At 39.7% G+C, this 27,250-nt stretch overlaps 1 protein-coding gene across 3 annotated transcripts in view; it reads left to right on the plus strand.

Moving 5' to 3' along the window:
- The window catches only part of LOC136873763 (uncharacterized), a 304,007-nt gene that overhangs the window by 248,267 nt on the left and 28,490 nt on the right, over positions 1-27,250 (plus strand). The window contains exons 6-9 of one of the 3 annotated variants that reach the window (XM_067146953.2): positions 4,253-4,328; positions 8,121-8,308; positions 11,686-11,830; positions 26,124-26,321. In XM_067146953.2, coding sequence (XP_067003054.2) covers positions 4,253-4,328; positions 8,121-8,308; positions 11,686-11,830; positions 26,124-26,321 — 607 coding nt within the window. Of the gene's footprint in view, positions 1-4,252; positions 4,329-8,120; positions 8,309-11,685; positions 11,839-26,123; positions 26,322-27,250 lie in introns of all 3 variants that reach the window. The other 2 variants (XM_067146955.2, XM_067146954.2) reach the window with 2 other exon arrangements.

The raw sequence follows: 27,250 nt of genomic DNA on the forward strand, positions 1-27,250 counted from the left end.
CAGGTTGATTGATTGATTGATTGATTGATTGATTGATTGATTGATTGATTGATTGATTGATTGATTGATTGATTGATTGATTGATTGATTGATTGATTGATTGATTGATGTTTAAAGGGGCCTAACATCTAGGTCATCGGCCCCGGGCAGGTTCGACTGAAATCTAACAAAGAAGTATACAGCAAGATGGAACCGATAACAACAGCAATTAGAAAGAGAAGATTGATGTTTTATGAGCATACCTTCCTATGAATAATGACCGACTCACAAAGAAAATCTGGAATTTTCTAAAACCAAAGGCATCTAAGTTGAGATGGTTCCAAGCAGTAGCGGCGACTAAGGGGGCGAGAGCAAACATTACATTTTTACTCCATTTTAGCCGGCTAAAACTAGGAATTATTAAAAAGACAATTTGTGCAAATTTTTAATTATTAACGAAATTGTTACCGAAAATACGCACAAAATGTCGTTCATCCCGGCTAACCTGTTTGTATAGCGCCACAGCAAGTAGTGGAGACTTAGCAAATGCTATGAGGAAGGGTACAGGGGTATATTTTTTGCCACGGTCGTGGACACTGAGGTGTGATTCACCTGCTTGCCGCGTGCATTCCTCAGTCTGGCAGTCTCCAATATTGTCTGTCAGTTTCTTAGAGTGTAGTCAAATACTAAATGATTTATAATCACGCCGTACTTCTATTTAACTGTAACACGTGTGTAATATTGTTTCTTTGGTGAAAATAGAGTATTGAATCAAAATCTCAAAAAACTATTATTGCCGCACTTAAGTTAGTAAAACTTTCAACCTTTACCTTTCTGTCGAAATTCGCTCAAAGAGCATCAAAAACATACCATTTGTAGCTTTTTTGTTCAGTTCTGATGTGTATACTCCTCCCCCCCCCCCCCCCCACGCCCGCTATATCCCTCAACCCGGCTACTTCCTGTTGCCTGTATATTTTTGCCCCCCCCCCCTCCCACTTTTAATCTCCAATCGCCGCTACTGCTGTTGAACGTTGTCATTGAGATACTGGGTGATGAAGTTCTAAAGAGAAGGGAGCTAAAAAAGATCCATGCACTCAAGTGTAAGTATAACGAATTTGGTTTTGGTAGGTGCAATACAGTCCGCCTCTGACTCGTTGGCTGAACGGTCAGCGTACTGGCCTTCGGTTCACAGGGTCCCTTAATTGGTTAATTCCAATGGCACGGGGGCTGGGTGTATGTGTTGTCTTCATCATCATTCCATCCTCATTACGACGCGCAGGTCGCCTACGGAGTCAAATCAAATAGAAAGACCTGCATCTGGCGAGCAGGATATCCCGGCAATAAAAGCCATACGACATTTCATTTCATTAGTCCGCCTCTGTGGTGTAGTGGTTAGCGTGATTAGCTGCCACCCCCGGAGGTCCGGGTTCGATTCCCGGCTCTGCCACGAAATTTAAAAAGTGGTACGAGGGCTGTAACGGGGTCCACATAGCCTCGGGAGGTCAGCTGAGTAGAGGTGGGTTCGATTCCCACCTCAGCCATCCTGGAAGTGGTTTTCCGTGCCATCCTCCAGGCAAATGCCGGGATGGTACCTAACTTAAGGTCACGGCCGCTTCCTTCCCTCTTCCTTGCCTGTCCCATCCAATCTTCCCATCCCTCCACAAGGCCCCTGTTCAGCATAGCAGGTGAGGCCGCCTGGGCGAGTACTGGTCATTCTCCCCAGTTGTATCCCCGACCCAAAGTCTGAAACTCCAGGACACTGCCCTTGAGGCGGTAGAGGTGGGATCCCTCGCTGAGTCCGAGGGAAAAGCCGACCCTGGAGGGTAAACAGATTAAGATAAGATAAGATAAGATAAGATAAGATAAGATAAGATAAGATAAGATAAGATAAGATAAGGCGCAATGCGGTAAAAATATGTGCGTAATGAATGTATTGACTGTATAATGAATGTATAAGAATGAGGTATTTACTATTCAGAAAAAATCCCTGCTGTACTGGGAGTCGAACTCAGCGTTCAACATTCAAATGCAGTGGGTTACCCCGGACCACTCATCGCTGTCGACTGTTACTGAAATACCAGGCAATGAAGTTCTAGAGAGAAAGGGGCTAATACATTCACTCGCGCTGATAAATCGAAGTATAATGGCGGGCGGGATAGTGGTTGGGAACACGTCAAAGGTAACTGTCGTCCGCCCCAGCTGCCTTAAATACAGGGAGGATTCTTCGCCGATTTATCCAGAATACGTCGTTGAATTCTACTGTGCGTACTGCCTACCTCACAGGCGCATGTTTCACTTTCAGTCCATCCCTGGAACGCAGTCCTTTACCCATATCATGTATCTTCCTAAACACTTCCCTTTTTCAGGCTTGTTTCTTCGTGTTCTCGCATCCGTCATATTTCAGACTTGCGTTTCCAAGTTTCTCCAGTCCTGCATATCGACGGTATGTTTACTAAAAGCTATATCCATTTCATTTTCAGTAAAAATTTCCCCCTCACTGGGATTCGAACTCCTACATTCAGACCACGCAATCCCGCGCGTTACCCCCAGACTACATATTACTATACAGGGTGTAATTGAGATAATGGGTAATGAAATACAAAAGAGAATGGAACTAGTAAGAACCGTTCTTACAAGCGAAACGAATTTGGCTTAGAAGGCACAATACCAATCCCCCGACCCAATGTCTCACGCTGCAGGACACTGCCCTTGAGGCAGAGGTGGTATCGCTCGCTGAGTCCGAGGGATAAACCAACCCTGGAGGGTAAGCAGATTAAGAAAGAAAGAAAGAAAGAAAGAAAGAAAGAAAGAAAGAAAGAAAGAAAGAAAGAAAGACAGACAGACAGACAGACAGAGAATCCGCTTCTGTGGTGTAGTGGTTAGTGTGATTAGCTGCCACCCCCGGAGGCCCGGGTTCGATTCCCGGCTCTGCCACGAAATTTGAAAATGGTACGAGGGCTGGAACGGGGTCTACTCAGCCTCGGGAGGTCAACTGAGTAGAGATGGGTTCGATTCCTACCTCAGCCATCCTGGAAGTGGTTTTCCGTGGTTTCCCACTTCTCCTAACTTAAGGCCACGGTCGCTTCCTTCCCTCTTCCTCGTCTAACCCTTCCAATCTTCCCATCCCCCCTGCAAGGGCCCTGTTCACCATAGCAGGTGAGATTGGATCCCTCGTTGTGTCCGAGGGAAAAACTGACCCTGGAGGGTAAACAGATAAAGGAGAAGAAGAAGAAGTAAAAACATTTTTTGCAAGTTCTAATTCGCTATCGGATTTTAATAAACTGTAAGTTATTTCTTTCTTAATCTGCTTACCCTCCAGGGTCGGTTTTTCCCTCGGACTCAGCGAGGGATCCCACCTCTACCGCCTCAAGGGCAGTGTCCTGGAGCTTCAGACTCTGGGTCGGGCAGGATAAAAATGTGGAGGAGGACCAGTACTCAGCCCAGGGGGGATGGGAAGTTTGGAAGGGAGAGACAAGGAAGAAGGAAGGAAGCGGCCATGGCTTTACGTTAGGTACCATCCCGGTATTTGCCTGGAGGAGAAGTGGGAAACCACGGAAAACCACTTGCAGGATGGTTGAGGTGGGAATCGAACACACTTCTACTCAGTTGACCTCCCGAGGCTGAGTGGACCCCATTCCAGCCCTTGTACTATGTTTCAAATCTCGTGGCATAGCCAGGAATCGAACTTGAGCCTCCGGGGGAGGCAGTTAATAACGATAACCACTACACCACAGAGACGGACATAACAGAAAATTACCTTCTCTTAGTCAAATCTTGTTCTGTTCCAGTCACAGTGAAATTAAGTCCTCTAAACTAGGGAATATTTAATTTTATGTTGTCATGACGCTTGTTATAACAGGAGTCACCCATGGCTAAATGAATAGCATGCTGTCCTTTGGTCACAGGTGTACCGGGTTCGATTCCGATCAGGGTCGTAAATTTTAACCATTACTGGTTAATTCTACTGGCTAGGGGGCTGGGTGTATGTATCGTCTTGATCAGCATTTCATCCTCATCATGTCCTCGGACACTCCCGGCACTAAAACCCATATGCCATTTCATTTTTCATAGGAGTCAAAACTCTTTCTCTCTATCTTCAGTAATTGGACTTATACCCTTGTTGCTAATATCCCTTTGACTCGACAAATATCACAATTTGCTTGAACTAATTCTAAAAGGAGGTATTTGCCAACTCGGGTCACTCCTACATCTTTCTAGATTTTCATGACAATAGTAATAAGGATCTTTATGTAAAATATGTCTTCTGTTGCAGATTTCTTTCTGCCTTGGGGCTGGTGGAGAACAGCACAGTGGTTTTGGTAGCCAGCATGCTTATATCTCCTCTTATGGTAATTACAAGTTGTATATAATGGTGTTTGATTTAAATTGTGAATCTATAAAATACAAATATTTTATAACCTATTGACTGACCCTACGATCTAGGGGTAATGATCTTGCCTCTTACCTGAAGACCCCACATTCAATTCCCAGCCAGGTCAGGGATTTTTAAATGGTTCAGAGGACTGGTTCGAGGTCCAACAATTGGGGAGCGAGCTATCTGACTGTTAGATAGCAGCCACAGTATTAACGGCAAAGAGGTTTTGTCACGCTGACTACGCATCACCTCTTAGGCCCGGTTTCACAGTTTGAGTTTAAGCCAAAGCTTTAGTAAGCCACGAACGCCGCTTAAGCAAGGCTTATGCTTTGGCTTCAACACTACGAGTTTCACAGTAGGGGGACCATGTGCAGCTTTACTAAGCTGAACATCTCCGAAGTTGGTAATGCTTGCGCATGCGCAATGATTCAATTCTCATCTTTGTTTACATCAGTAGCCTATGATTGATTGACTTGTAGGTTATACATCGTTTATCAGCCAAGAAAATGTGATACCAATAATAGTAACAAAAATAAAGTTTAAAAAAGGTCACTCGCCCGTCCTGCTGACATGTATTACCACTACAGTCTAAAATGGCCATAACTTCTGAACCATTCATGCAAATAATGTCCTGACAAGGTTATTGTAATCCTTATAAAATACTGGAGGAGGTCAAACAATTTATTTCGATGAGGAATTTGAGGATGATATCGAAATATCTATTTAATGTTAAGGAGTTATATTTTTTTACCGCTGAGTATAGCATAAAATCACTTCTAGAGGGCAAACGGTTGGAAATAGGTATATACCATCGCAGACTTTTTTGTAGAGGTTTCTATGCTCTACAATTCGTACACTTACACTTGGGGTCTATCGTTGATGGTTCACGCAGCGCAAGCCAAGAAAGCAAGTGACCGACCGACATTTTTGTCTCTTTTACTGTATATCGGAACACGGAAACTGTATTATTTCACGAGCCTTGAAATATATTCAGAAATATAAGTTATTTAATGTTTGTTATTGGTTTTACGTCCCACTAACTATGAATTTGAGCACCTTCACCACAGGACTGAGACAGGATCGAACCTGCCAAGTTCCAAGAAGGCCAGCGCTCTACCATCTGAACTGTATCCTTAGCTTAAACCTCAGTTGCATTCAGCTTAAGCCAGTCACAGATAAGCTCGGCTTACCACTTGTACTCCCCACTGTGAAACTCGTCCAGAGTTTAAGCTCCCGCTTAAGCCTGATCCAAGGCTTAAGCGTATACTGTGAAACCGGGCCTAAGCCAGTCACAGATAAGCTCGGCTTACCACTTGCACTCCCCACTGTGAAACTCGTCCAGAGTTTAAGCTCCCGCTTAAGCCCGATCCAAGGCTTAAGCGTATACTGTGAAACCGGGCCTTAATCTGCAGACTTTCATGCTGAGCATTGGACAAGGCCCATAAAAGCTGTAGTGCCATGGTGTTTGGCTTGGCTTGTAATATTATATTATATTGAATAATTTAATCCTTATTGTAACTGTCATCTAGCCCATAACACTGTATATTAGAATGAAGTTCTATTTTATTCTCATAACATGTACAAGTTCTGTCTTATAAACCCAGACCGAACACACGGTGTTTGTACTCTGGGCTATGGCAGCTGCAGTATGAGAGGTGCAAGCATAGTTCTTGATCTTGCAAGCAGCCTGCACGTGTTCGACCTGGCAAGCATGAGACACCAGTCTGTATCTTAGCTGGTAACATGGTGAAACAAGTTAACATTTGCAACACTGTATTTTTGTATGTAAAAGTTCTGGTTTCATCTTAATGGTCTTGTGAACAATCTATTGGTGTGCAGAAAATCCTAATGGTGTTTATGAAGTCCCTCAATGTGATAGGAAGATTGGTGTTTGATGTGCTGTTAGTTCAAGACAAATAATTGGGCCTATGAGACAACAGTAAACACAGAGGGGTACCAAAATGTCATTCTAACACTGTTATTCCATCAGTTAACAGAAGAAGAAAAATCGCATGGGTGGTTTCAACAAGATTCAGCCCTTGCTCATACAGCGGAAGATTCCCTTCTTACAATCTTGAAGTGTTTGCAGACAGAGTGATCAGTGCTGGAGTATTTCCCCCTCGTTCTCCAGATCTAACAGTGTGTGATTTTTACTTGTGGGGTAAACTGAAAAAAAAAGTGAATCGAACAAATCCTCACACTTTGGAGAAACTGAAAGAATACGAATGAAATCAGAAACATTACAGTGGAAGAACTCACTTGCATCAGCCAGAATGTGGTAAGCAGATACAATGCCTGTATAACGCAGGAAGGACAATGCTTTCAGCATCTTTTATATGGTAATATTTCATATAAGATTGTACACACGCTTAAAGCAGGGCGGCCATGCTCGACATAAATTCGGCTGAGGCAGCTGCCATAGCACACCGTGCATTCAGTCTGGGTTTATTATAAGAGACACCCTGAACTTGACAAGCACAAAATTAAACATAAACACTACCAGCAATGATACCTTAAAATTAATTTTTAAAACTTGTTCATGATGTTTTTATGGAATTTTCATATGAATTTAAGGTTCTGATTTGTAGACAATTAGGATGATACATTAATTGATTTATTGATTAAATGTCTTCTTCTTCTTCTTCTTCTTCTTCTTCTTCTTCTTCTTCTTCTTCTTCTTCTTCTTCTTCTTCTTCTTCTTCTTCTTCTTCTTCTTCTTCTTCTGCTCTGTCCAGTTGCTTTCTACTTGTCAGTGGATGTCATCGATCCATCTACCAGTTGTACCACTTGCTCATCACGTTGAGAACTCAACTCCTCCTCTCGATCTCCATGTTTCAGACCTGCTGTCTCAGGATGATTAAAACCATAGAGCACGTCATTGCTTTCTGACAGGCTTGAAGATGGTTTGCGCTGTTACTTATAGAATGGATATGTCATACACTTTCCTCTTGAGGTTCACTAGCACCTGCAGATTTCCTTATAATCATTTCATTGTAAAAAGAGAAAAATACACACACATAAATCTCTTTTATCACATGGTTGGTTGTGATTCTAATTTCCAATTTCAGTTTTCATAAATATTGCACTCCTATTATAAGATCAATGCAGAATATAGGATGGATATTTGCTTTGAACTGAGTTCAAAATAAAGAATTAATACAGAAGATATAATACATTAAAATTTTCTTCCATTTCTCTTGTTTTAAATGTATTTTTATTGCATCAGTAACTATTACAATAATACCTGTGTATAAAAATTAAGTATGAAAAATCAAACATGTCCGGCTCCTTGGCTGCATTGTCAACATAATGGCTTTTGCTTCAGTGGGCCCCCGGTTCAGTTCCCAGCCAGATTGGGGATTTGAATTTTGTCTGCTTAATTTATTAGCTTGGGGACTGGGAGTCTGTGTTCATCTTACTACAAATCATTTATATACAGCATACCACACTACAAACTACCACAAAAACATGATAGTAAATGCATCCCTCTACACTGAGTTGGCAGCATCAGAACAGGCATTCAGCTTTAAAAATGGGCTACCAGTAGATCTGTTCAAAGTGCCAACTGCAAACAATTGGCAAAAGGCCAGAAAAAAACAAACCTATACAAAGGACTATGCCCCTCATAGACTTTAGTTGCAGAGCATAGAACTTTATGTGAATGTTATAAATAATATATGAGTGTGCATATTGTTGCCTGAATACTCTTCTGCATGGACTTCCGGAATTATTTTGTTCCAGTTTAGCTGAATTGCATTTTTTACAGGGCCCAATCTTGGCAGGTACACTTGGAACAATGATTGCTGACAGATATCTACAGAAGATGGGCATCCGAAATGAGCTCCTTGGTCTCCTCACGTGTCTCATCATTGGCTTCCTGTTTGGCTGTGCTATTGGCCTGTCAACTGACAAATGGGGGGATGGAGAATGGCCGACTGAAGAAATGACTTCAAGGTAGGATAGATATCCTAAAAGCATTTCTTAATAAACAAATACTTAATCAAGTAATGGGGACAAAAAACAGTATTAACAATTATAAATTTCTATTTTTTGATGTTTGTAAATTCAATTGAAATTGTAACCTGATTGTATTCTGGATCCGAATGGTCACCCTCATTGGGGGATGGATGATTTATTTTTTTAATAAATCTCTCTCTCTGGGATAAACAGGTCAGTGTGGAAAACAGAAGGAAAACACAAAAGAATAAGGACAATCTCCATATGCTGCTGTTTTCCAATTGTTTGTTCTTATCAGTCTCAGTTCGTTTACAATATTCTTTTTCTTTATTCTGTGTTTATCCTGTGTACCTATTCTTTTAGCACCTTATCTTACATTTTTCCTTATCAGGACTGAAGATCTGTCAATGAGTATTGAAGCCTCCCTTCTGATGAAGCTGGGAAAAGGATATTTTGTTCTCAGCTACGTCAAATCATCTTCGCGACCTGGGAATCAGAATGGCTAGCTATCCAAACTCTCAACAAGCTGAGAACAAGTAAGAAAACCACCATGTGGCGGTCCTCTTTTTGGCCTTCACGGAGAGAGGACGTAGTATTGTGTAGGCTGAGTATAGGTCATGGACGATCTACGCACTCTTATCTACTAAAGAAGGAAGACACCTCCAGTGTGTTCTTGTGGTGCCGACTTCACTGTGGCCCACATCCTCACAGAGTGCGTCGCTCTCTCTGGCCTAAGGCAGAGCCTCGGCCTGCAGAAAACACTCGAATGTATACTAGCCGATGACGCGACTACTGCTAATCTCGTCATCCGCTTTATGTGCGACAGTGGATTAATCAAGGGTATATAAATTACAAGTGTACTGTTACTTAGGGAACATATGTTATCTTTTGATTCGTTAGTAATTTTTCGGCCTAATTCAAAAAAATTGTTTTATTTTGTACTGCATTTCCAAATTTCTTTGTTAAATAAATACTTTTGTTTTATTTTAAATTTATTTTCCACTAATTTGTTCAGGGAGGATGATTAACTAGTTGTACTTCCTCATAAAACAAAAAATCACCACCACCACAGAAATGAACTCTTCAGAGGCTAAGAAGAAATGAATGTAGAACTAAGATTGATGAGGAGAGAGCCAATCTATTTGAAGATGGCAGTGTATAAAGATATGGAGATTGTCCTTGTAATTTTGTATTTTCATATTTGAAGACTTAACACGGAAAAGGATGCAAGTGCCAAAAAAGTAAATTTTTCAGGAGAAAGGAAAAACATAGTTAGGATTACAAAAATGCAATATTTGAGTATTTTTCATCCACAATTGATTGTTTTGGGTTTAGAACAACAATTTTTATTAAACATAATAAGGATAATTATTATCCTGAACAATACAAAATTAGGAAGAACAGATTTCCATGTAGAATTCATGATATTGTGCATCCATGTAATCCAGCATCGCCAATAAGTCTTTTTTCTTGCCATCACTTATTGATATTACCTGTGTATCATTTCTGAAGGCCTCTATGTTCCTGAATTCTGCATATTTTCCCTTCTTGAAGACAGCATGATCCTCCCACTCTTCCATTTCACTGAAAGATTTCTTTGTTTTAATGTTTGCTAAATCTGTCACTGTTACTTGGATCCACAATTTGTTAGTGATCTTCAGTTATGTTCTGTTTATAAATACATCAGCTGCAGTGGAAAAATCAAACAAAAATTAGATTTCTCTATTGTCACCACACAAAATGGGTGTTGAAGTTGTGCTATTCTCACTGCATTCTGAATTTCTTCAGGCACCATGGCCTTGAAAACCTGTTTTCATTTCTCAATAATGCCAATGTTGCGATCACAAGGTGTATAAGAATGTCTGGAGACCAGAAATTTCAGATCAGTAGAATCATAGTATCCTCTGACCACCAGATACATATTATCTGACACTCTGCACAAGTCCACATAACGTTGAACAGCGTTGCTTCAACTAACATGACACAGCATTTGCATCCTTTTCCATGCCATTAACTATGGAATTCCATCCGATGCCGTAAGATGGCATGAACTGCAATGGTAGATAGATTGCTGTCCATACAAAATCTGATTTTTGACAAACTGGGCACTTATATCTTTTCCATGTCAATTCTTCATTTGTCCTTATTTCCTATTCTATTCATCTATCTTCCAATGCTGACCTGTCATTGAGTTTAACCTATTATGTGTTTGTTTCCATGTGTCTATATTTCTTAGATAAAAACTATTTGAAGCTCTGTCATCAAGACTAAACAATCTCACCTTTATAATAATCAGTGATGGTTTTAAAAATAAATATGAAAAGTCGGGTGTATTTTCACTGTTAATAAGTTTAAAATTTATCGTTCTAACGGGTACTTGTTAATACTTACACAAACTTTGAAATTTAATTAAAAACTAATGATATATGTTGAGAAACAATGAAACTTATGGAAGTCATTTTAACAGCATATACATTTCATGATGAATTAACATTAAAAATCAGTATTTTTTTTAATTGTCCAGTCCATCTATATGCCTTTTTATGAAAGTTTAATCCTGTTGCAAACAAATAGGCGGAGCACGTTGCCTTTCCACATGGACATAGACGTAGTTGATTGGAGAAGCAACCATCACACTCACTCGACTGTATGCGAGCTCGAAAAAAAGTAGTACGTTGCATTAATTTTATTTTATTTTAGTTTTTACATTTAGAAAGTTCGGAAGAGTACGTAATCAAATTAAAATATGTTTGTCATATATACCGGTATGTGTATATATATATGTATATATATATTTATTTTTTTTGTACAAAGTAGTGATTAAATAATGAGAAATAAGGGCACAAGGTGAGGTGTAATACAGGAAGTCTGCCCGTAGCGAGGGAAAGTCCCAAGTTGTACCGTGGAGAAAAGATGTGGCATCTTGCAACAGCAGTCAATGCCAGTATTCATAGTGAGAGAAATGGAGCAAGAGGTAAGACCATCACGTGTAGTGAAGCACAAAAGAGGAAAACTGCTCAGAAGTGACCATAGGCAGTGCATTGTGAATGTGTTCAATAAACTAAGTGAACAGAATCTAGGTTTAGTCGTTTATTCAGAAGTTCAGATCTTCGCACTGTTATCGTATGTGATGCGCAGCCCTGTACGTCCGAAACAAGACGTTGACGGGGTGGGAGTCGATACTACATGCTCAGCGAATCACAACTCTTTCTTTGGCGGAGGCATAGACATACCATGTTTACATCAGGATTAAACTCTTGTGAAAAGACATATATCATCGGTAACTCCATCAATATTTGCTTAGTGTTTATCAGCTTAAAACAAGTATAGATAACTTTACTTTTAGTTCCAGCAGGTGACCTTTCTCATTTCAGGGGTAAAGTCCGCTCTTTGTGGGTAGGCCTCCTGATAGCCCTATTTTCAGGGGCTGGTGTGGCAATATCTACACTTGCTGACTACACTGGGTCTCTTGTTGGTGTTGCCATCTCAGCATCTCTGCTACCACCAGCTGTCAATGCAGTAAGGAAGTAATGCAAATCATGTCATTACCATTTATATTATCACTTAGTGTTAAAATATTTTATTATAATTTTTGTTTTCTAAATTGGATTTATTTAAAGTAATTTATGACTAACAAGAGAAGTGTCACACTCTTCATGCCAAAACCTACCTCAAAACTTGGATGACATAATCAAGGTGCCACAGAAAGACAACATGCAAAATTTTGCAACCTGTTTCCAATGCAAGGCTCTGAAATAAAACCCTGAATTACACATATATGCTATAGAAAAGTGATACTAGTTGCCACTGGATGGATTTTACAGCCTTGGGCAAGCCAGCAGTGATGTGGCGAGTACTAAACTGTAAATTAACACAGCTTGCCAGTGAGGCAGGTATGTCCAGCTATGCCACGTAAGATTCTAGCTTTGATTTTTGGGACATTGCAGAGGAAATAGGCTGGTAATTTTTTTGTGAAATCTTCCTGATGCAAAAAGATGTCACCAAGGTTTTGAGGTAGGTTTCAGCATTAAAGATGTGACATTTCCTGTGTTATATGAAACATGGCATTTAATAGGCATTTATGGGGATTAACAAATACCTTTTATGCACATGGTTATGAGGGTATTTAGGGGTTGTAGTAAGGATGTAAAGGAGAGGGCATATAAGTCTCTGGTAGGACCTCAACTAGAGTATGGTTCCAGTGTATGGGACCCTCACCAGGATTACTTGATTCTAGAACTGGAAAAAATCCAAAGAAAAGTAGCTTGATTTGTTCTGGGCGATTTCCGACAAAATAGTAGTGTTACAAAAATGTTGCAAGGTTTGGGCTGGGAAGACTTGAGAGAAAGGAGACGAGCTGCTCGACTAAGTGGTATGTTCCGAGCTGACAGTGGTGAGATGGCGTGGGGGAACATCAGTAGACAAATAAGTTTGAGTGGTGTCTTTAAAAGTAGGAAAGATCACAATATGAAGATAAAGTTGGAATTCAAGAGGACAAATTGGGGCAGGGGAGTTATTGGAATAACTTACCAAGGGAGATGTTCAATAAATTTCCAATTTCTTTGCAATCGTTTAAGAAAAGGCTAGGAAAACAACAGATAGGGAATCTGCCACCCGTGTGACTGCCCTAAATGCAGATCAGTAGTGATCAATTGATTGATCATAATTTGATTTAGAACAAATTTTCAGCTTTATTCTGCATGTTTAGTAGTTAAAGGAACAAATAGGGATTATAAGAAATATCCTCAGCTTATTCTTTATATAAATTACAGAAACTTAACTTGTTACTGATACCAGTACACCATATTCTGTATTTACGTCCATACCTCATGCAGTTTCCCTATAAATTTGAGTTTAAAAATCAGGGTGTAAATTTATGCAGTGAATTTGGAAATCAAACTGGATTAAAAGTAACATAGATTTAAAACAAATAAAGCAAAATATGAATTTTCAACTTTGTAACTTGCATGTTCTCAGCCTCTAGAAAGTTTTCCTTCATTTGTAAGCATTTTCAAGAACAACTTTGTTCTCATCTGTAGTGTACGTTAAACACTTATCACATTCATTTTTTAGCTCGTTTCTCTGCAAATTAAATTGATTGAAGTTGTTAAAAATTACCATTAAACTTGAACACTTCTCCCAGTGGTGTGTGGTTACCCCAGCTGCAAAAATGTTTTTAAAAATAATTAATCATAATTCCACCACACTCTCTAAAGTCAACATTAATATTTTATAAACTCACTTGATAACTAGGAGGAAATATAACAAAATAAATAAATAAATAAATAAATAAATAAATAAATAAATAAATAAATAAACAAGATTTTTATTCACCATAATTTGATAACTTATGAAATTATAACTCACTTGAATGATTTATGGAGGAAACTCGACAGCGTATTTGTCCAGTATCTGGTACTCTGCAGTCGGGAAGCAGGTTCAAATCCAGGCAAGATTTGTAATGTGTAAGAGAGTTTGGTGCACCTTGCAGAATTCCTCTGAGATAATATTTTGCCATTCTGCCAACCGTTTTGGCTAGTAAATAATGAGCTTAATAATTTCATCTACTCAGTGACAGAGAGGTCTTCAGAAAATGCTGTCTGAGATCACGTTGACAATGTTGACATGTTCATTTAAAGGTGACCTTCATTCTTCCCTCCTGTGTAGCAAAGCAGCAAACATTTCTTTCGAAAAATGAATCTTTCTGGCAACCGTTTTCCAGTAATGCTACTTCAATGGAAAGCAGTGCCAAGTTTGAAAGTTTTTTTACTCCAATTCTGTTCCTTGAGTAGGTTTTTATTCTTTTTAAAACCGAGAAAGTCCTTTCCATCAACGCAATAGACACTGGTATGCTACAAATGATTGCAATTAACTTAGGAAAGTTGTGGGGAAACAAGAAATTAATTATTGTTCTGAAAAGAGGTTCATTAATTCAATTGGACTCTTTTCATTAATTTCAGCTTGGGGGATTTTTCCTGATAAATTTCAGTTTTTCCAGCAGGAAATGATTGTCAAAACTTTTTGTCTGGAAAATATTGTACAGAACATCAGTGAAATGAAAAATTTTGTCAAATGTCAAACAACAAATGAGGGAAAATATTCCTCATGATGTATAACACAGAACCTATATTCACAAAGAAACAAATGTATTTTCCCCCAAGTTACCATATATTTTCTTTTTCAGGTAGTTTATAAATGTATTACTGTACTCAAAATTAGTTTTGGCAGACCGAAGAACCTAACAGTTATAAATTATTTCATCTCTTTCCATTTTTGTTACTCTAGGTGCATATTCAGCCTTCTCTATGTAATCTGGTTTCCCGTGGGTCTCCAGAAAGTAATCAAACACCACAGTAGGAGAAATGTCACACATTTTTGCTCTCAAATTCAGAACACATCTCACTGCTTTTCTTTGCAGATTATAATAATGGTATTTTATGATCTAATACCTATATTTTTCTTCTCCCCTTACCCTGCCCATTTTGTAGCTCATTCATTGTTAATGTTTGTTTATATTTCCTTTGGATATCTGCATTATCTTTATTTTGTCTAAATTGATAATATTTCCACGCTGAGTGTTTGGGGACATGAGGAGAGATTAACTGTTGAAGCAGCTTCACAAGAGTATCATAGATTTGACTGTGATCTTTACCATTCTGATGCCTTGATATCAGCAATTGTCTATGTATGTCAAAGTGAACCTTGCTGATTTGAATGTGACCCCCTTGTCTACCAGAGAAACAATCACAGCGAGGACACTCCTGCTGTTTTGCACACTAAGAATCATTAAATTTGTTTTGCAAACATGAAGTATTATTCTCAGGTGGTGGTGGTGGTGGTGGTGGTGATTATTGTTTTAAGAGGAAGTACAGCTAAATATTATTCTCAGCAATTAGCCATTCCTGTACACAATTTCTAGAATAATCAGTATTCTTAACATTGATGAGGTGTTTGGGACCACATTGCTTGACTACTCATCAAATTTATATTAATAAGCCTTCTCCTGAATATTACATTTTTCCTTATCATCAATCTTCTTTGATGTTACAGGTGTCCTTATGCTCAGAAGATGTCTGCTTAAATTAATAGCGAGAGAGGAGGATTGCATGAGGAGAATCACAACAGATGCTGGAAGTGTCCTTTGGTGTTCAGAGGGGATGTTTGTACACTGTAGAAAAAAGAAAAATGCAACATCCTTAAGGACAAGGTCATTTTATTCACATGGGATGTGACAGGTAGTTCATCCTTGCATGAATATATGATTACAAATTGAGGCCAAATGAAACACATGTCATAGTAAAGGGTGCCCAAAGAGCCATGTCAATACACAGTGTACCACACTCTGGCAGCTCGTGCTCGTGCAAATGATTATAAACGTGCCGAATGGCATCCTGCGATAGATTGTCCCAAGCATCTTGCACCTTTTGATGCAGTTCGGCAATGGTTCTTGCAGGCTCTGGAGAACTCGTAAGTTCCTGCTTCATCATGTCCCATACGTGTTCAATTGGATAGAGATCCGGTGATCTTGCAGGCCAGGGCAGTTGTTGTACACCATGTAGAGCATGTTGCATCACAGCAGCTGTATGTGGACGTGTACTGTCCTGTTGGAAAGGCACATCACCTTCCTGTCGAAGAAATGGCAGTAGCATGGGGACAACAACCTGTTCAAGGTAGCAGGCACTGGTTTCGTTACCGTGCAGAAACACCAACTGTGACCACGAGTTGTAACTGATGGCCCCCCACACCATGAAGCCCGGGGTAGCACTTGGGTGTCATGGGCGAATGCACTCTGGAATAGGTCGCTCACCAGGTCTATGCTGTACATGTGTACGTCCATCACTTGCATAAAGACGGAACCTACTCTCATCACTGAAGACAACAGACCGCCATTCCCCTCTTCATATGATCATCATCATCATCCTTTTCATTTCCCCTTGTCCAGCTCCTGCCAGATCAGGGTGTTAATGGCACTTCTCCACCGTTGCCTCCCCTTCCACCTCTCCACTCTTGATAGAGTCCATCCATCTTGCTCCAGGCCTCCCTCTTGCTCTCTTTTCTTCTATCTTAGCCTCCAACACTTGTTTTAGTATCCTTCCCTCCTCTATCCTCATAACATGTCCAAACCATCTCAATTTATTCTTCTCCATCCTAGCACTCACTTTTTCTACCCCTATCTCTTTTCTGACCACAACATTTCTTACTCTGTCACTCCTTGTCTTCTCTACCATACTCCTCAGGAACTTCATCTCACTGGCCTGAATTTTATTCTCCTTTCTTGTTGCCAAAGTCCAAGTCTCTGAAGCATACGTTAATATAGGGTTATAGTACGTTCTGTACATTATCTCTTAACATTTCATAGGAACTTCTCTGCTCCACACCATGTTCCTTACATTCTGGTAGAATCTATTTCCTGCTTGTATCCTTCTGCTGATCTCATTATCCAACCTTGCAGCAGGGGCGTAATGTTAGGGCCTGCAGGGCCTGCAATGCATTCGGGCCCGAGCCTGTAAGGTGCCCTGCAGACTCCTCGTAAAAATAAAATATATATATGTCATTCTGCAAGGAAATGATCAGGGCGTTTTTGTACAATCAATCGAAACTGATTTTTACAATTAGTACGTAGCTGAATAGCTACTTCGTTGCATCTAGCAGCTGTTATTATAATTGTGTTGAATGTAACACGGCACAGTTGTAAACAATCTAGCAGCTGTTATTATAATTGTGTTGAGTGTAACACAGCACAGTTGTAAACAATCTAGCAGCTGTTATTATAATTGTGTTGAGCGCAACACAGCACAGTTGTACACAATCTAGCAGTTGTTATTATAATTGTGTTGAGTGTAACACAGCACAGTTGTAAACAATCTAGCAGCTGTTATTATACTTGCGTTGAGTGTAACACAGCACAGTTGTAAACAATCTAGCAGCTGTTATTATAATTGCATTGAGTGTAACACAGCACAGTTGTAAACAATCTAGCAGCTGTTATTATAATTGTGTTGAGTGTAACACAGCACAGTTGTAAACAATCTAGCAGCTGTTATTATAATTGTGTTGAGCGCAACACAGCATAGTTGTACACAATCTAGCAGCTGTTATTATAATTGTGTCGAGTGTAACACAGCACAGTTGTACACAATCTAGCAGCTATTATTATAATTGTGTTGAGTGTAACACAGCACAGTTGTAAACAATCTAGCAGCTGTTATTATAATTGTGTTGAGCGCAACACAGCACAGTTGTACACAATCTAGCAGCTGTTATTATAATTGTGTTGAGTGTTACACAGCACAGTTGTAAACAATCTAGCAGCTGTTATTATAATTGTGTTGAGTGTGACACAGCATAGTTGTAAACAATCTAGCAGCTGTTATTATAATTGTGTTGAGTGTAACACAACACAGTTGTAAACAATCTAGCAGCTGTTATTATAATTGCGTTGAGTGTAACACAGCACAGTTGTAAACAATCTAGCAGCTGTTATTATAATCATGTTGAGTGTAACACAGCACAGTTGTAAACAATTTCTCACAACACCATGACACGCTCCTCAGAAAAAAAGAATTTCACCAAATTGTTTTAAAATAATTACAGCAATGGAGATTCATACCAAAATATCATATTTTAATTAGGAAATAATACTTTCTTGATGTGTAGTGCACCTGCGATTTCATTATGCACAAATTGTGCAGATCACTTACATTTTGTCATACATTTATTCGATAACAATATAATACAATGCCAATAAAAAGTTGGTGTAGTAACAATCAGTCAGTTCAGTTTCCAATGAGCTCTCTCTGCACTAAGTTAATAATAGGCTTATCAGTTGTGCGGTTTGATATTTTACAAACTTTATTTGAAGAGTTTTTAATTTAATTTTGTTCGTATATTTTCTGTGTTGTAATTGAATAATTTTTATAATAATCGAGACTTCAGAGTATAGTTCTGTAGTTACTGAAAAATGAAACCAGTTGAAGTAAAATTAAAACATCGCAGTGGTTCATGGTTGGCAGTTCAGAAGCTTAGCCATTAAAACCTATAACATATCTATATATTAAAAACAATTATGAAAACTTAAGTCAGTCAGTCCGGCCATTCTATTAAAGTTAATTTCCCTCATTTTTTAAATTTCAAATTTGTCATCAGGTACTATAAATCACTTAACTTTCGCCTTCCTCAAATTATTTGATTTTTCAATTTTTGTCTCATTGAAGCAATCACATATCTGGTTCTAATTGAGGTACGGAGTTCGTTTTGGCTTAAGAACACTCAGTGGATCAAGCTCTTTCATTTTAGCTCTTAACTATTCAAATTGGTTGATTCTGAGGAAAGTTCTGAGTGCACATTCAATTTGATGTCTCATTTCTTCAACATTTTTTTCTCATTGAAGCAATCATAGCTTTTGTTCGGATTGAGGTACGCAGTTCGTTTTAGGTCTAAAAACACTCAGTGGATCAAGCGTTTTCTTTTGAGGTAATAACTACTTAAATTGGTAGATTTTGAGAAAAGTTATGAGTACATTTGTCTCCATGACAAAGATTTTTTTTTTTTTTTTTTGCTAGGGGCTTTACGTCGCACCGACACAGATAGGTCTTATGGCGACGATGGGATAGGAAGGGCCTAGGAGTTGGAAGGAAGCGGCCGTGGCCTTAATTAAGGTACAGCCCCAGCATTTGCCTGCTGTGAAAATGGGAAACCACGGAAAACCATCTTCAGGGCTGCCGATAGTGGGATTCGAACCTACTATCTCCCGGATGCAAGCTCACAGCCGCGCGCCTCTACGCGCACGGCCAACTCACCCGGTACAAAGATCTTTGAAGGACTTTTTAACAGTTCGGTGCGTAGTGTTGTTCCAAGAAAAGTTTAATTCAATTTCTTTGTGTGATGTATTTCCAAGTGTTTTATTGACATAATATTACATTCTATTACCACAGCAGATCATGTGCTTTATTTCATTAACTCGAAACTTTACAAATACATCCGTGAGGATAGTAACGAACAACACCATACTTTGTACATTGCGGGCGGAGCCAGCGAGAAACTGCTAGTTATCTTTTAATAATCTTACAATAATGAATAATCTCTTTGTTTATATAACTTGACAAAATATTACATTACTTGTATCTGCTGTTATTAAATTTACTTTAGTTATTCATAGGTTTTACATTTTATTTGAGGGGGCCTGAATTTTTATTTTGGCAGGCAAGGCCTTATCACATTTGTTATGGTCTTGTCTTATTTCACTTCCCAAAAATTTGAAGTATTCAATAATCTCAATGTTTTTTCCCACTGATACTAACAATTCCTTTTCCTTCTCATTCTCCTCATGTCATCACTGCTGTTTTGCTTTTCTCCACACTGACTTTCATACCCTGTTTCTCAATATAGTCATTTAAAGCCTCTATTTGGATTTGCTCTTCTGTATTACTGATTCCCCAGATCACTATGTCATCTGCAAACAACAATATTTTCATCATCATCATCATCATCATCATCATCATCATCATCATCATCATCATCATCATCATCATCATCATCATCATCATTTCCCTTTATCCAGCTGTAGCCGGGTAGGGGCAAATATGGTTCCTCTCCACTTTCTTCGGTCTTTCCACCACTCCTCCTCCAACACTGTGTCCCAGTCCAGGTTTCTTTCTATAATGCTGCGTTGGATAGTATCCTTCCATCTCAATCGTGGTCGTCCACGGCCTCTCCTTCCTTGGATTTGCATTTCCATCACCTTTCTTGGCATTCTTTCGTCGCTCATTCACTTTATGTGCCCAAACCATCTTAGTCGGTTCTTCTCTATTCTATCATTCATTTTTTCCACTCCAATTTCTTCCTGGATTTTCTCATTCCTTATTTTGTCTCATATCCTCTCTATATCTTATCTTTGTTTCCTTTAGAATTTCATCCATGACAGAGCTGTGAGTGACCTAAATAGGAACAAGGTACCTGGAATTGATGACATTCCCTCTGAATTACTGACTGCCTTAGGAGAAACCAGCATGGCAAGGTTATTCCATTTAGTGTGTACGATGTATGAGACAGGAGAAGTTCCATCCGATTTTCGTCAGAATGTTTTTATACCTATTCCCAAGAAAGCCGGTGCTGACAGGTGTGAAAACTACCGCACCATTAGTTTAGTATCTCATGCCTGCAAAATTTTAACATGTATTATTTACAGAACAATGGAAAAACAAGTTGAAGCTGAGTTGGGAGAAGATCAATTTGGCTTCAGAAGAAATGTAGGAACACATGAAGCAATCCTGACTTTACGTTTGATCTTAGAGGATCGAATCAAGAAGAACAAGCCCACGTACATGGCATTCGTAGATCTAGAAAAGGCATTCGATAATGTTGATTGGACCAAGCTGTTTAAGATTCTGAAGGTGATTGGGATCAGATACCGAGAACGAAGAATTATCTACAATCTGTATAAAAATCAGTCGCAGTAATAAGAATCGAGGGCTTTGAAAAAGAAGCAGCAATCCAGAAAGGAGTGAGGCAAGGCTGCAGTTTGTCCCCCCTCCTTTTCAATGTTTAAATAGAACAGGCAGTAAAGAAAATCAAAGAGGAATTTGGAAAGAGAATCCAAGGAGAGGAAATCAAAACCTTGAGATTTGCCGATGATATTATTTTATCTGAGACTGCAGAAGATCTTGAGAAGCTGCTGAATGGTATGGACGAAGTCTTGGGTAAGGAGTACAAGATGAAAATAAATAAGTCCAAAACAAAAGTAATGGAGTGCAGACAAACGAAGGCAGGTGATACAGGAAATATTAAATTAGGAAATGAAGTCTTAAAGTAAGTAAATTAATATTGTTACTTGGGTAATGATGGCAGAAGTAAGGAGGACATAAAATGCAGATTAGCACAAGCAAGGAAGAGCTTTCTTAAGAAAAGAAATTTGTATAATAAAAATCTTCCGGACTATTATGCCGTGGTCCACTCCTCTCGCTTCTCCCAGACGTTTCGACTACTGCTGCGGTAGTCATCTTCTGTGGCGTCGTGTAGATACGCTCTCCTGTATACCGCTGGCGACTGCAGTAGTCGAAACGTCTGGGAGAAGCGAGAGGAGTGGACCACGGCATAATAGCCCGGAAGATTTTTATTATATTGACACCGGCCGTGAAAGCCTTCATACTTTAAAAGAAATTTGCTCACTTCAAACATTGATATACATTGATATATGAATCAGAAAGATGTTTTTGAAGACTTTCGTGTAGAGCATGGCATTGTATGGAAGTTAAACATGGACGATAACTAGCTCAGAAAGAAAGAGAATAGAAGCTTTTGAAATGTGGTGTTACAAAAGAATGCTGAAGGTGAGATGGATAGATCGTATCACGAATGAAGAGATACTGAATTGAATTGGCGAGAGGAGATCGATTTGGCTAAATTTGACGAGAAGAAGAGATAGAATGATAGGACACATCTTAAGACACCCAGGACTTGTTCAGTTGGTTTTTGAAGGAAGTGTAGGTGGTAAGAACAGTAGGGGTAGACCAAGGTATAAATATGACAGGCAGATTAGAGCAGATGTAGGATGCAATAGTTATGTAGAAATGAAAAGGTTAGCACATGATAGGGTGGCATGGAGGCTGCATCAAACCAGTCTATGGACTGATGACTCAAACAACAACAACAACAAACATTATAAATTTAAGTGGAGACAATACACTCCCTTGTCTTAGTCCAGTTTGATTTCTAAACCAATCTGTTCTCCCCACCGGAGTCCGGATACAACTGAAATAATTTTGTATACAATCCTTCTCCAGTCGACTCTTTCACAACACCAGAGTAGTCATGCTTGGTGGTGTCATGGTGTCAGTGGTAGCCTGGCCAGAGGCACATGTAATCGTAATCCTGCTCTAAGCAGACAGTTCCCAATGGTCCTTCGTGATACAGCAGATGCAACGTGTGACCAGATTTTGTTCCTGTTTCCTTGGCCACCGCTGTTCGCACAATGCGTTGATCTTGACGTGCGTTTGTACTACGCGGACATCCAGAGCCTGGTCTATGGGTGTGGAAATATTCCATAGACCATTGCTGAAAGCAACGACACACCACCGATACATTGTGGCCAACATGTGCAGCAATCCGTCCATGCGTCTGTCCAGCTTACTGCAGGTCACAATCCAACACTGTTCAAATAGCTGCAGTTGTTCAACAGGAGCACATACTTGTCGGCGGGGCATGGTTGTACCCTAGAATGAATGTTGCAAACACTGTTTACCTCTAACCTCAGCACAGTTACTGCCTGCAGAGTCAAAACAGAGTGCACACGGACAGGCTTCCTGAACGCCATCTGATCGCCGATGTTGGTGATAAATGAATCACTAACACAACAACCCCTCAGTATGCACATATTATACCCTTGTTCCACTGAACACTGTCCTTGAAGATGTTGCATGTATTTTTTCTGGCAGTGTATGAACATTCCACTTACGCTAGAGAATTTGCTCGAGAATATTCAGTATGAGATTCTAGCAGGATCTCTTCAAGTTCTGGCTGCCACATTCCAGAAGTTACAGCAGCATGTTCAGTCATGTTAGGACACCAAAAGAGGTCACTTCCAGCACCTATTGTAATCATCGTCCTTTCCTCACACACACAGGTATGACATATTAGCATTTTGTTCCCTTTACTGCTGTTGATTTAAGCAAACATTTTCTGGGGCTGCATCTGAATAGGATGGATAGAAGAACTATCTGGAGGAACATTACTAACAAAGAGAGGCCAGACTCTGCATCCAACCAATTTCAACGAGCTTCAATGTACCTGTTGGGAGACACTCAACAGTAACTTGTGTATAAGGGTTTAGGTCAATATGCTTTTGTTTTTGAAAAAAAAAAAAATTGAGGACAACTGTCATGACGCAGGATCCACTTCGGACCAAATGGAAGTGATAGAATACTAAAAGGTGAACATTTTACTTAAATATGTCAGGTCCACAACCTAATAATTTCTGAAAAATTAATGAGTCCCCCGATTCCAATGCAACGCATATATACTTGGAAATTGACAGCAGTCAAGCGGAGCGATGGCCAAATGGTCACTGTACTTGTCTACAAACATCGATGATGTGAGTTTGAGTCTCATTGTAGATTTATTATTATGTGCAAAATAATTGATTATTTGAGGGAATGTTAAAATAAAAATGCGAATAATAATATTAGGCAAACTGCAGTGAACTTTATTTTCTACTAGCTGTTACCCACGGCTTCGCTTGTGAGGATTTGATAAGTTGATAAAAATTAATTGTTCCTCGCTACTGCAATAAGACATTATCTGAAAATCCATAAAGTAGAAAAACTCACTGAAAAATTGCAATTCATTTACCCCAGAACCTCTTTGAAAACCATGTTTGTGGCATTGCCTTTTGGGGCTAAGATGACCAGGCTACTGGCAGAGCTAAATCTGAAACATGCGACATGGAACTCTACATGTGAGGCACAGTCCTCTTTTTAGTCAAAAAAAAAAAAGGGCTTCTTTATTTCTAAAGGAGATTCCAAATACCAATTTTCACGTCCGTAACATCTTAGTTTTTGAGATATAAGTATCCTCATAAAGAGAATTCAACTCCTTCTTCACTTATTTTCGATCTCCAGCTTAAGTTGATTTTCCGAAAACAAAATGTGCGTGTTTCTGTATTTTTAAAGTGGATTGCAAATACCAATTTTCACGTCTGTAACTTGTTAAGTTTATGAGATATACTGTAGATATATTCATTTTAAAAACTGCCCCACTCCTTGGATGAGTGGTCAGCGTTGAGGCCTTTGGTTCACAGGGTTCCGAGTTCGATTCTGGGCTGGGTCAGGGATTTTAATCGTGTGACTAATTAATTTGGCTCGGGGACAGGTTGTTTGTGTTTGTCCTAACACTCTCCTCTTCATATTCACTCAACACACCACATTACCAACCACAACAGGAACACGCAATAGTAATTATATCCCTACACACGGGGTTGGCATCAGGAAGGGCATCCAGCCGTAAACAGGGTCAAATCCTTATAATCTCCAATAACGGACCAATTATATTGGTATTCAAATTCACATGTGTGGCACAGTTCGCACCTGCGACCCCACAGGTGTGGTCAGCGTTGAGGCCTTTGGTTCACAGGGTTCCGAGTTCGATTCTGGGCTGGGTCAGGGATTTTAATCGTGTGACTAATTAATTTGGCTCGGGGACAGGTTGTTTGTGTTTGTCCTAACACTCTCCTCTTCATATTCACTCAACACACCACATTACCAACCACAACAGGAACACGCAATAGTAATTATATCCCTACACACGGGGTTGGCATCAGGAAGGGCATCCAGCCGTAAAACAGGGTCAAATCCTTATAATCTCCAATAACGGACCAATTATATTGGTATTCAAATTCACATGTGTGGCACAGTTCGCACCTGCGAACCCAAAGGTGTGGTAAAAGCGGTAGAAGAAGAAGATACTCATTTTCAAAATTGACCCGCTTTTTTATTATTTCACCCCCTTAAGTGGATTTTCAAAAGTGTGTTCATTTATTTTTAAAGGTGATTCCAAGTACCAGTTTTAATTCTGTAACATCTTCAGTTTCTGAGATATATGTATCCGCATATAAAGAATTCAACTCCTTCCTCACTTCTTTTCATCACTACCCCCCCACCCCTTAGGTGGATATTCTGGAAACAACATTTAGTGTTCTTTTATTTTTAAAGGAGTATCCAAATACCAATTTTCATGTCTGTAACGTGTCAGGTTTTTGTGATATATTGTAGATAATCTCGGTGCTGTAAGAATACTGGAGCTGACGTTGCCATGGTTACGGCAGTTCATTTCTTTATCCGATTCCCAGAGCAGGGATATCTCCAAAACGGTTGGTTTTAGGGCCCATAAGGCTTACCGAGTTTTGTTCTTTGCATCAAGGGGCTTAAATAGAGCTTTGTCTCATCCTTGTACAACAAATACGATATTTCACCTATATTAGCCTAGTATTTAATATCTCCCCCCCATCGCCCCCCCTCCCCTGAATTGTTTCGAAAATAAAATACAGCGCATGATACTCACTGGCAATGTAGCTTTCTATAGGTGAAGTAATTTTTAAAATTGGTTCAGTAGTTTTTGAATCTATCCGTTACAAACAAATATACAAATTTTTTCCTCTTTATAATATTAGTATAGATAAAGAGAGAGAGATCCAACAGTAACTGTGAGAACGTTTAGGCCTGTATTAATTTCAGGTAGAAAGTAAATTATACTGCAATTTGCATAATATTTCTGTTCCCATTTTTATCTTCAATTTCCCTCAAACATTAATTTATTTTGTACAAGAAATATAGCTGCATCAAGACTCGAACTCACATTTTTGAGGTTCGCAGACAAGTATGGTGACCACTAGGCAACCACTCCAGTTGACTGTGTTGTAACTGTCCAAGAATAATATGCGTTGCATTGAAATCAAGGAATCGTCAACTTTTCGGAAATTATTCAGTTGCGGACCTGACATGTTTAAGTAAAATTTGTTTGCCTTTTAGTGTTCTACACCTCCACTTCATCCAAAACAGATCCTGCATCATGACTTTAGACCTATCCTTTTTCAAAAATAAAAGCATATCGACCTAAAACCTTATACACGAGTTACTGTTCAGTGCCCCCCCCCCCAACAGGTATATTGAAGCTTGTTGAAATCGGTTGGCCGCAGGGTCTGGCCTCTCCTTGTAAGTAACTTCAACTTTCCATATTATTTTTCCAACAAATGATCCACAACCATTTGAATATTAAAATAATGTAGCTATAGAAAGAAAACGTTTGCACTTTTCTCTTTTAGGGTCTCCTCTGGGGCTTGGCCTTTATGGATGTAATTAGTGGGTGGGATTCCAATGATAACTCAACAAACCCACCACTATATACATATGTGTACAGTGAGCATCGCCCATCTGATCTTGCAATTTTGGGTACTGTCAGTATGGGACTTACACTTCTCAACATCGTCTGTATTTTCATAATGGGCATCTTGGTACTCAAGGTAAGAAATGAAGTCAGTTGTCTTTCATACACTGAGTGGCCAAAAGTCACAGGAAGTGGTGTTCCATTAGAAACTGTGCCATGTATGATCCCTGAGCGTTGCGGCTAACTGCATAGTTTGTCACAGACACCAGTGTCGTGAAGATGGCAACATGTCACGAGTTAACCAACTTTGAACGTGTGATGGTCATCGGCACATGGCATATGGGTCATAGCATTGCGGAGATTACACACAAATTCTTCAATATCGCAGAGAGAATGTTACCATCTGCGTAAACCGCCGCATGAGAAGACCACAGGTGTTCAAACGAACGGACATCACGTCACATCTGCAGAACCATACTGGGTGTTCAACAAGCTACTGTGAGTCACATCACTGCCTTGCCCAGTTGAATGTTGGAAGTCAGGAACCCACTTCTACCAGGACTGTAAGGAGACAACTGCACCGCATTGGCTTCACCAGTCAACAACCAACTCAAGTCCCTTTGCTGACACCTCAACACAGAGCTCAACAATGGAGCATGGAATAGTGGCAGCATGTGGTATGGTCCAATGAATCCCGGTTCCAACTGTATCGAGCTGATGGGCGCGTGAGTGTGTGATGTATGCCCCATGAAGCTATGGATCCTGCGTGTCAACAAGGTTGTGTCCAGGCGGGAGGTGGCTCAGTTCTAGTCTGGGCAGTGTTCTCATGGTCGCAATTAGGCCCCATTGTCTGGCTGCAGGCAGCGCTGACAGGTGCACGTTATGTGGACGTTCTTTCAGACCATCTGCATCCCTTTCTGGCCCTAGAGTAAGCTGATGGAGATGCCATATTTCAACAGGACAATGGACCATGTCACCGCTCTGTGGTGGCATGCAGGTGGTTAGAGGAGAACTTCAGTAAAGTTACGACCATGAACTGGCCCTCCAGATCCCTCGATCTTAATC

Source organism: Anabrus simplex, chromosome 5 (genome assembly GCF_040414725.1).
Source record: "Anabrus simplex isolate iqAnaSimp1 chromosome 5, ASM4041472v1, whole genome shotgun sequence".
NCBI lineage: Eukaryota > Metazoa > Arthropoda > Insecta > Orthoptera > Tettigoniidae > Anabrus > Anabrus simplex.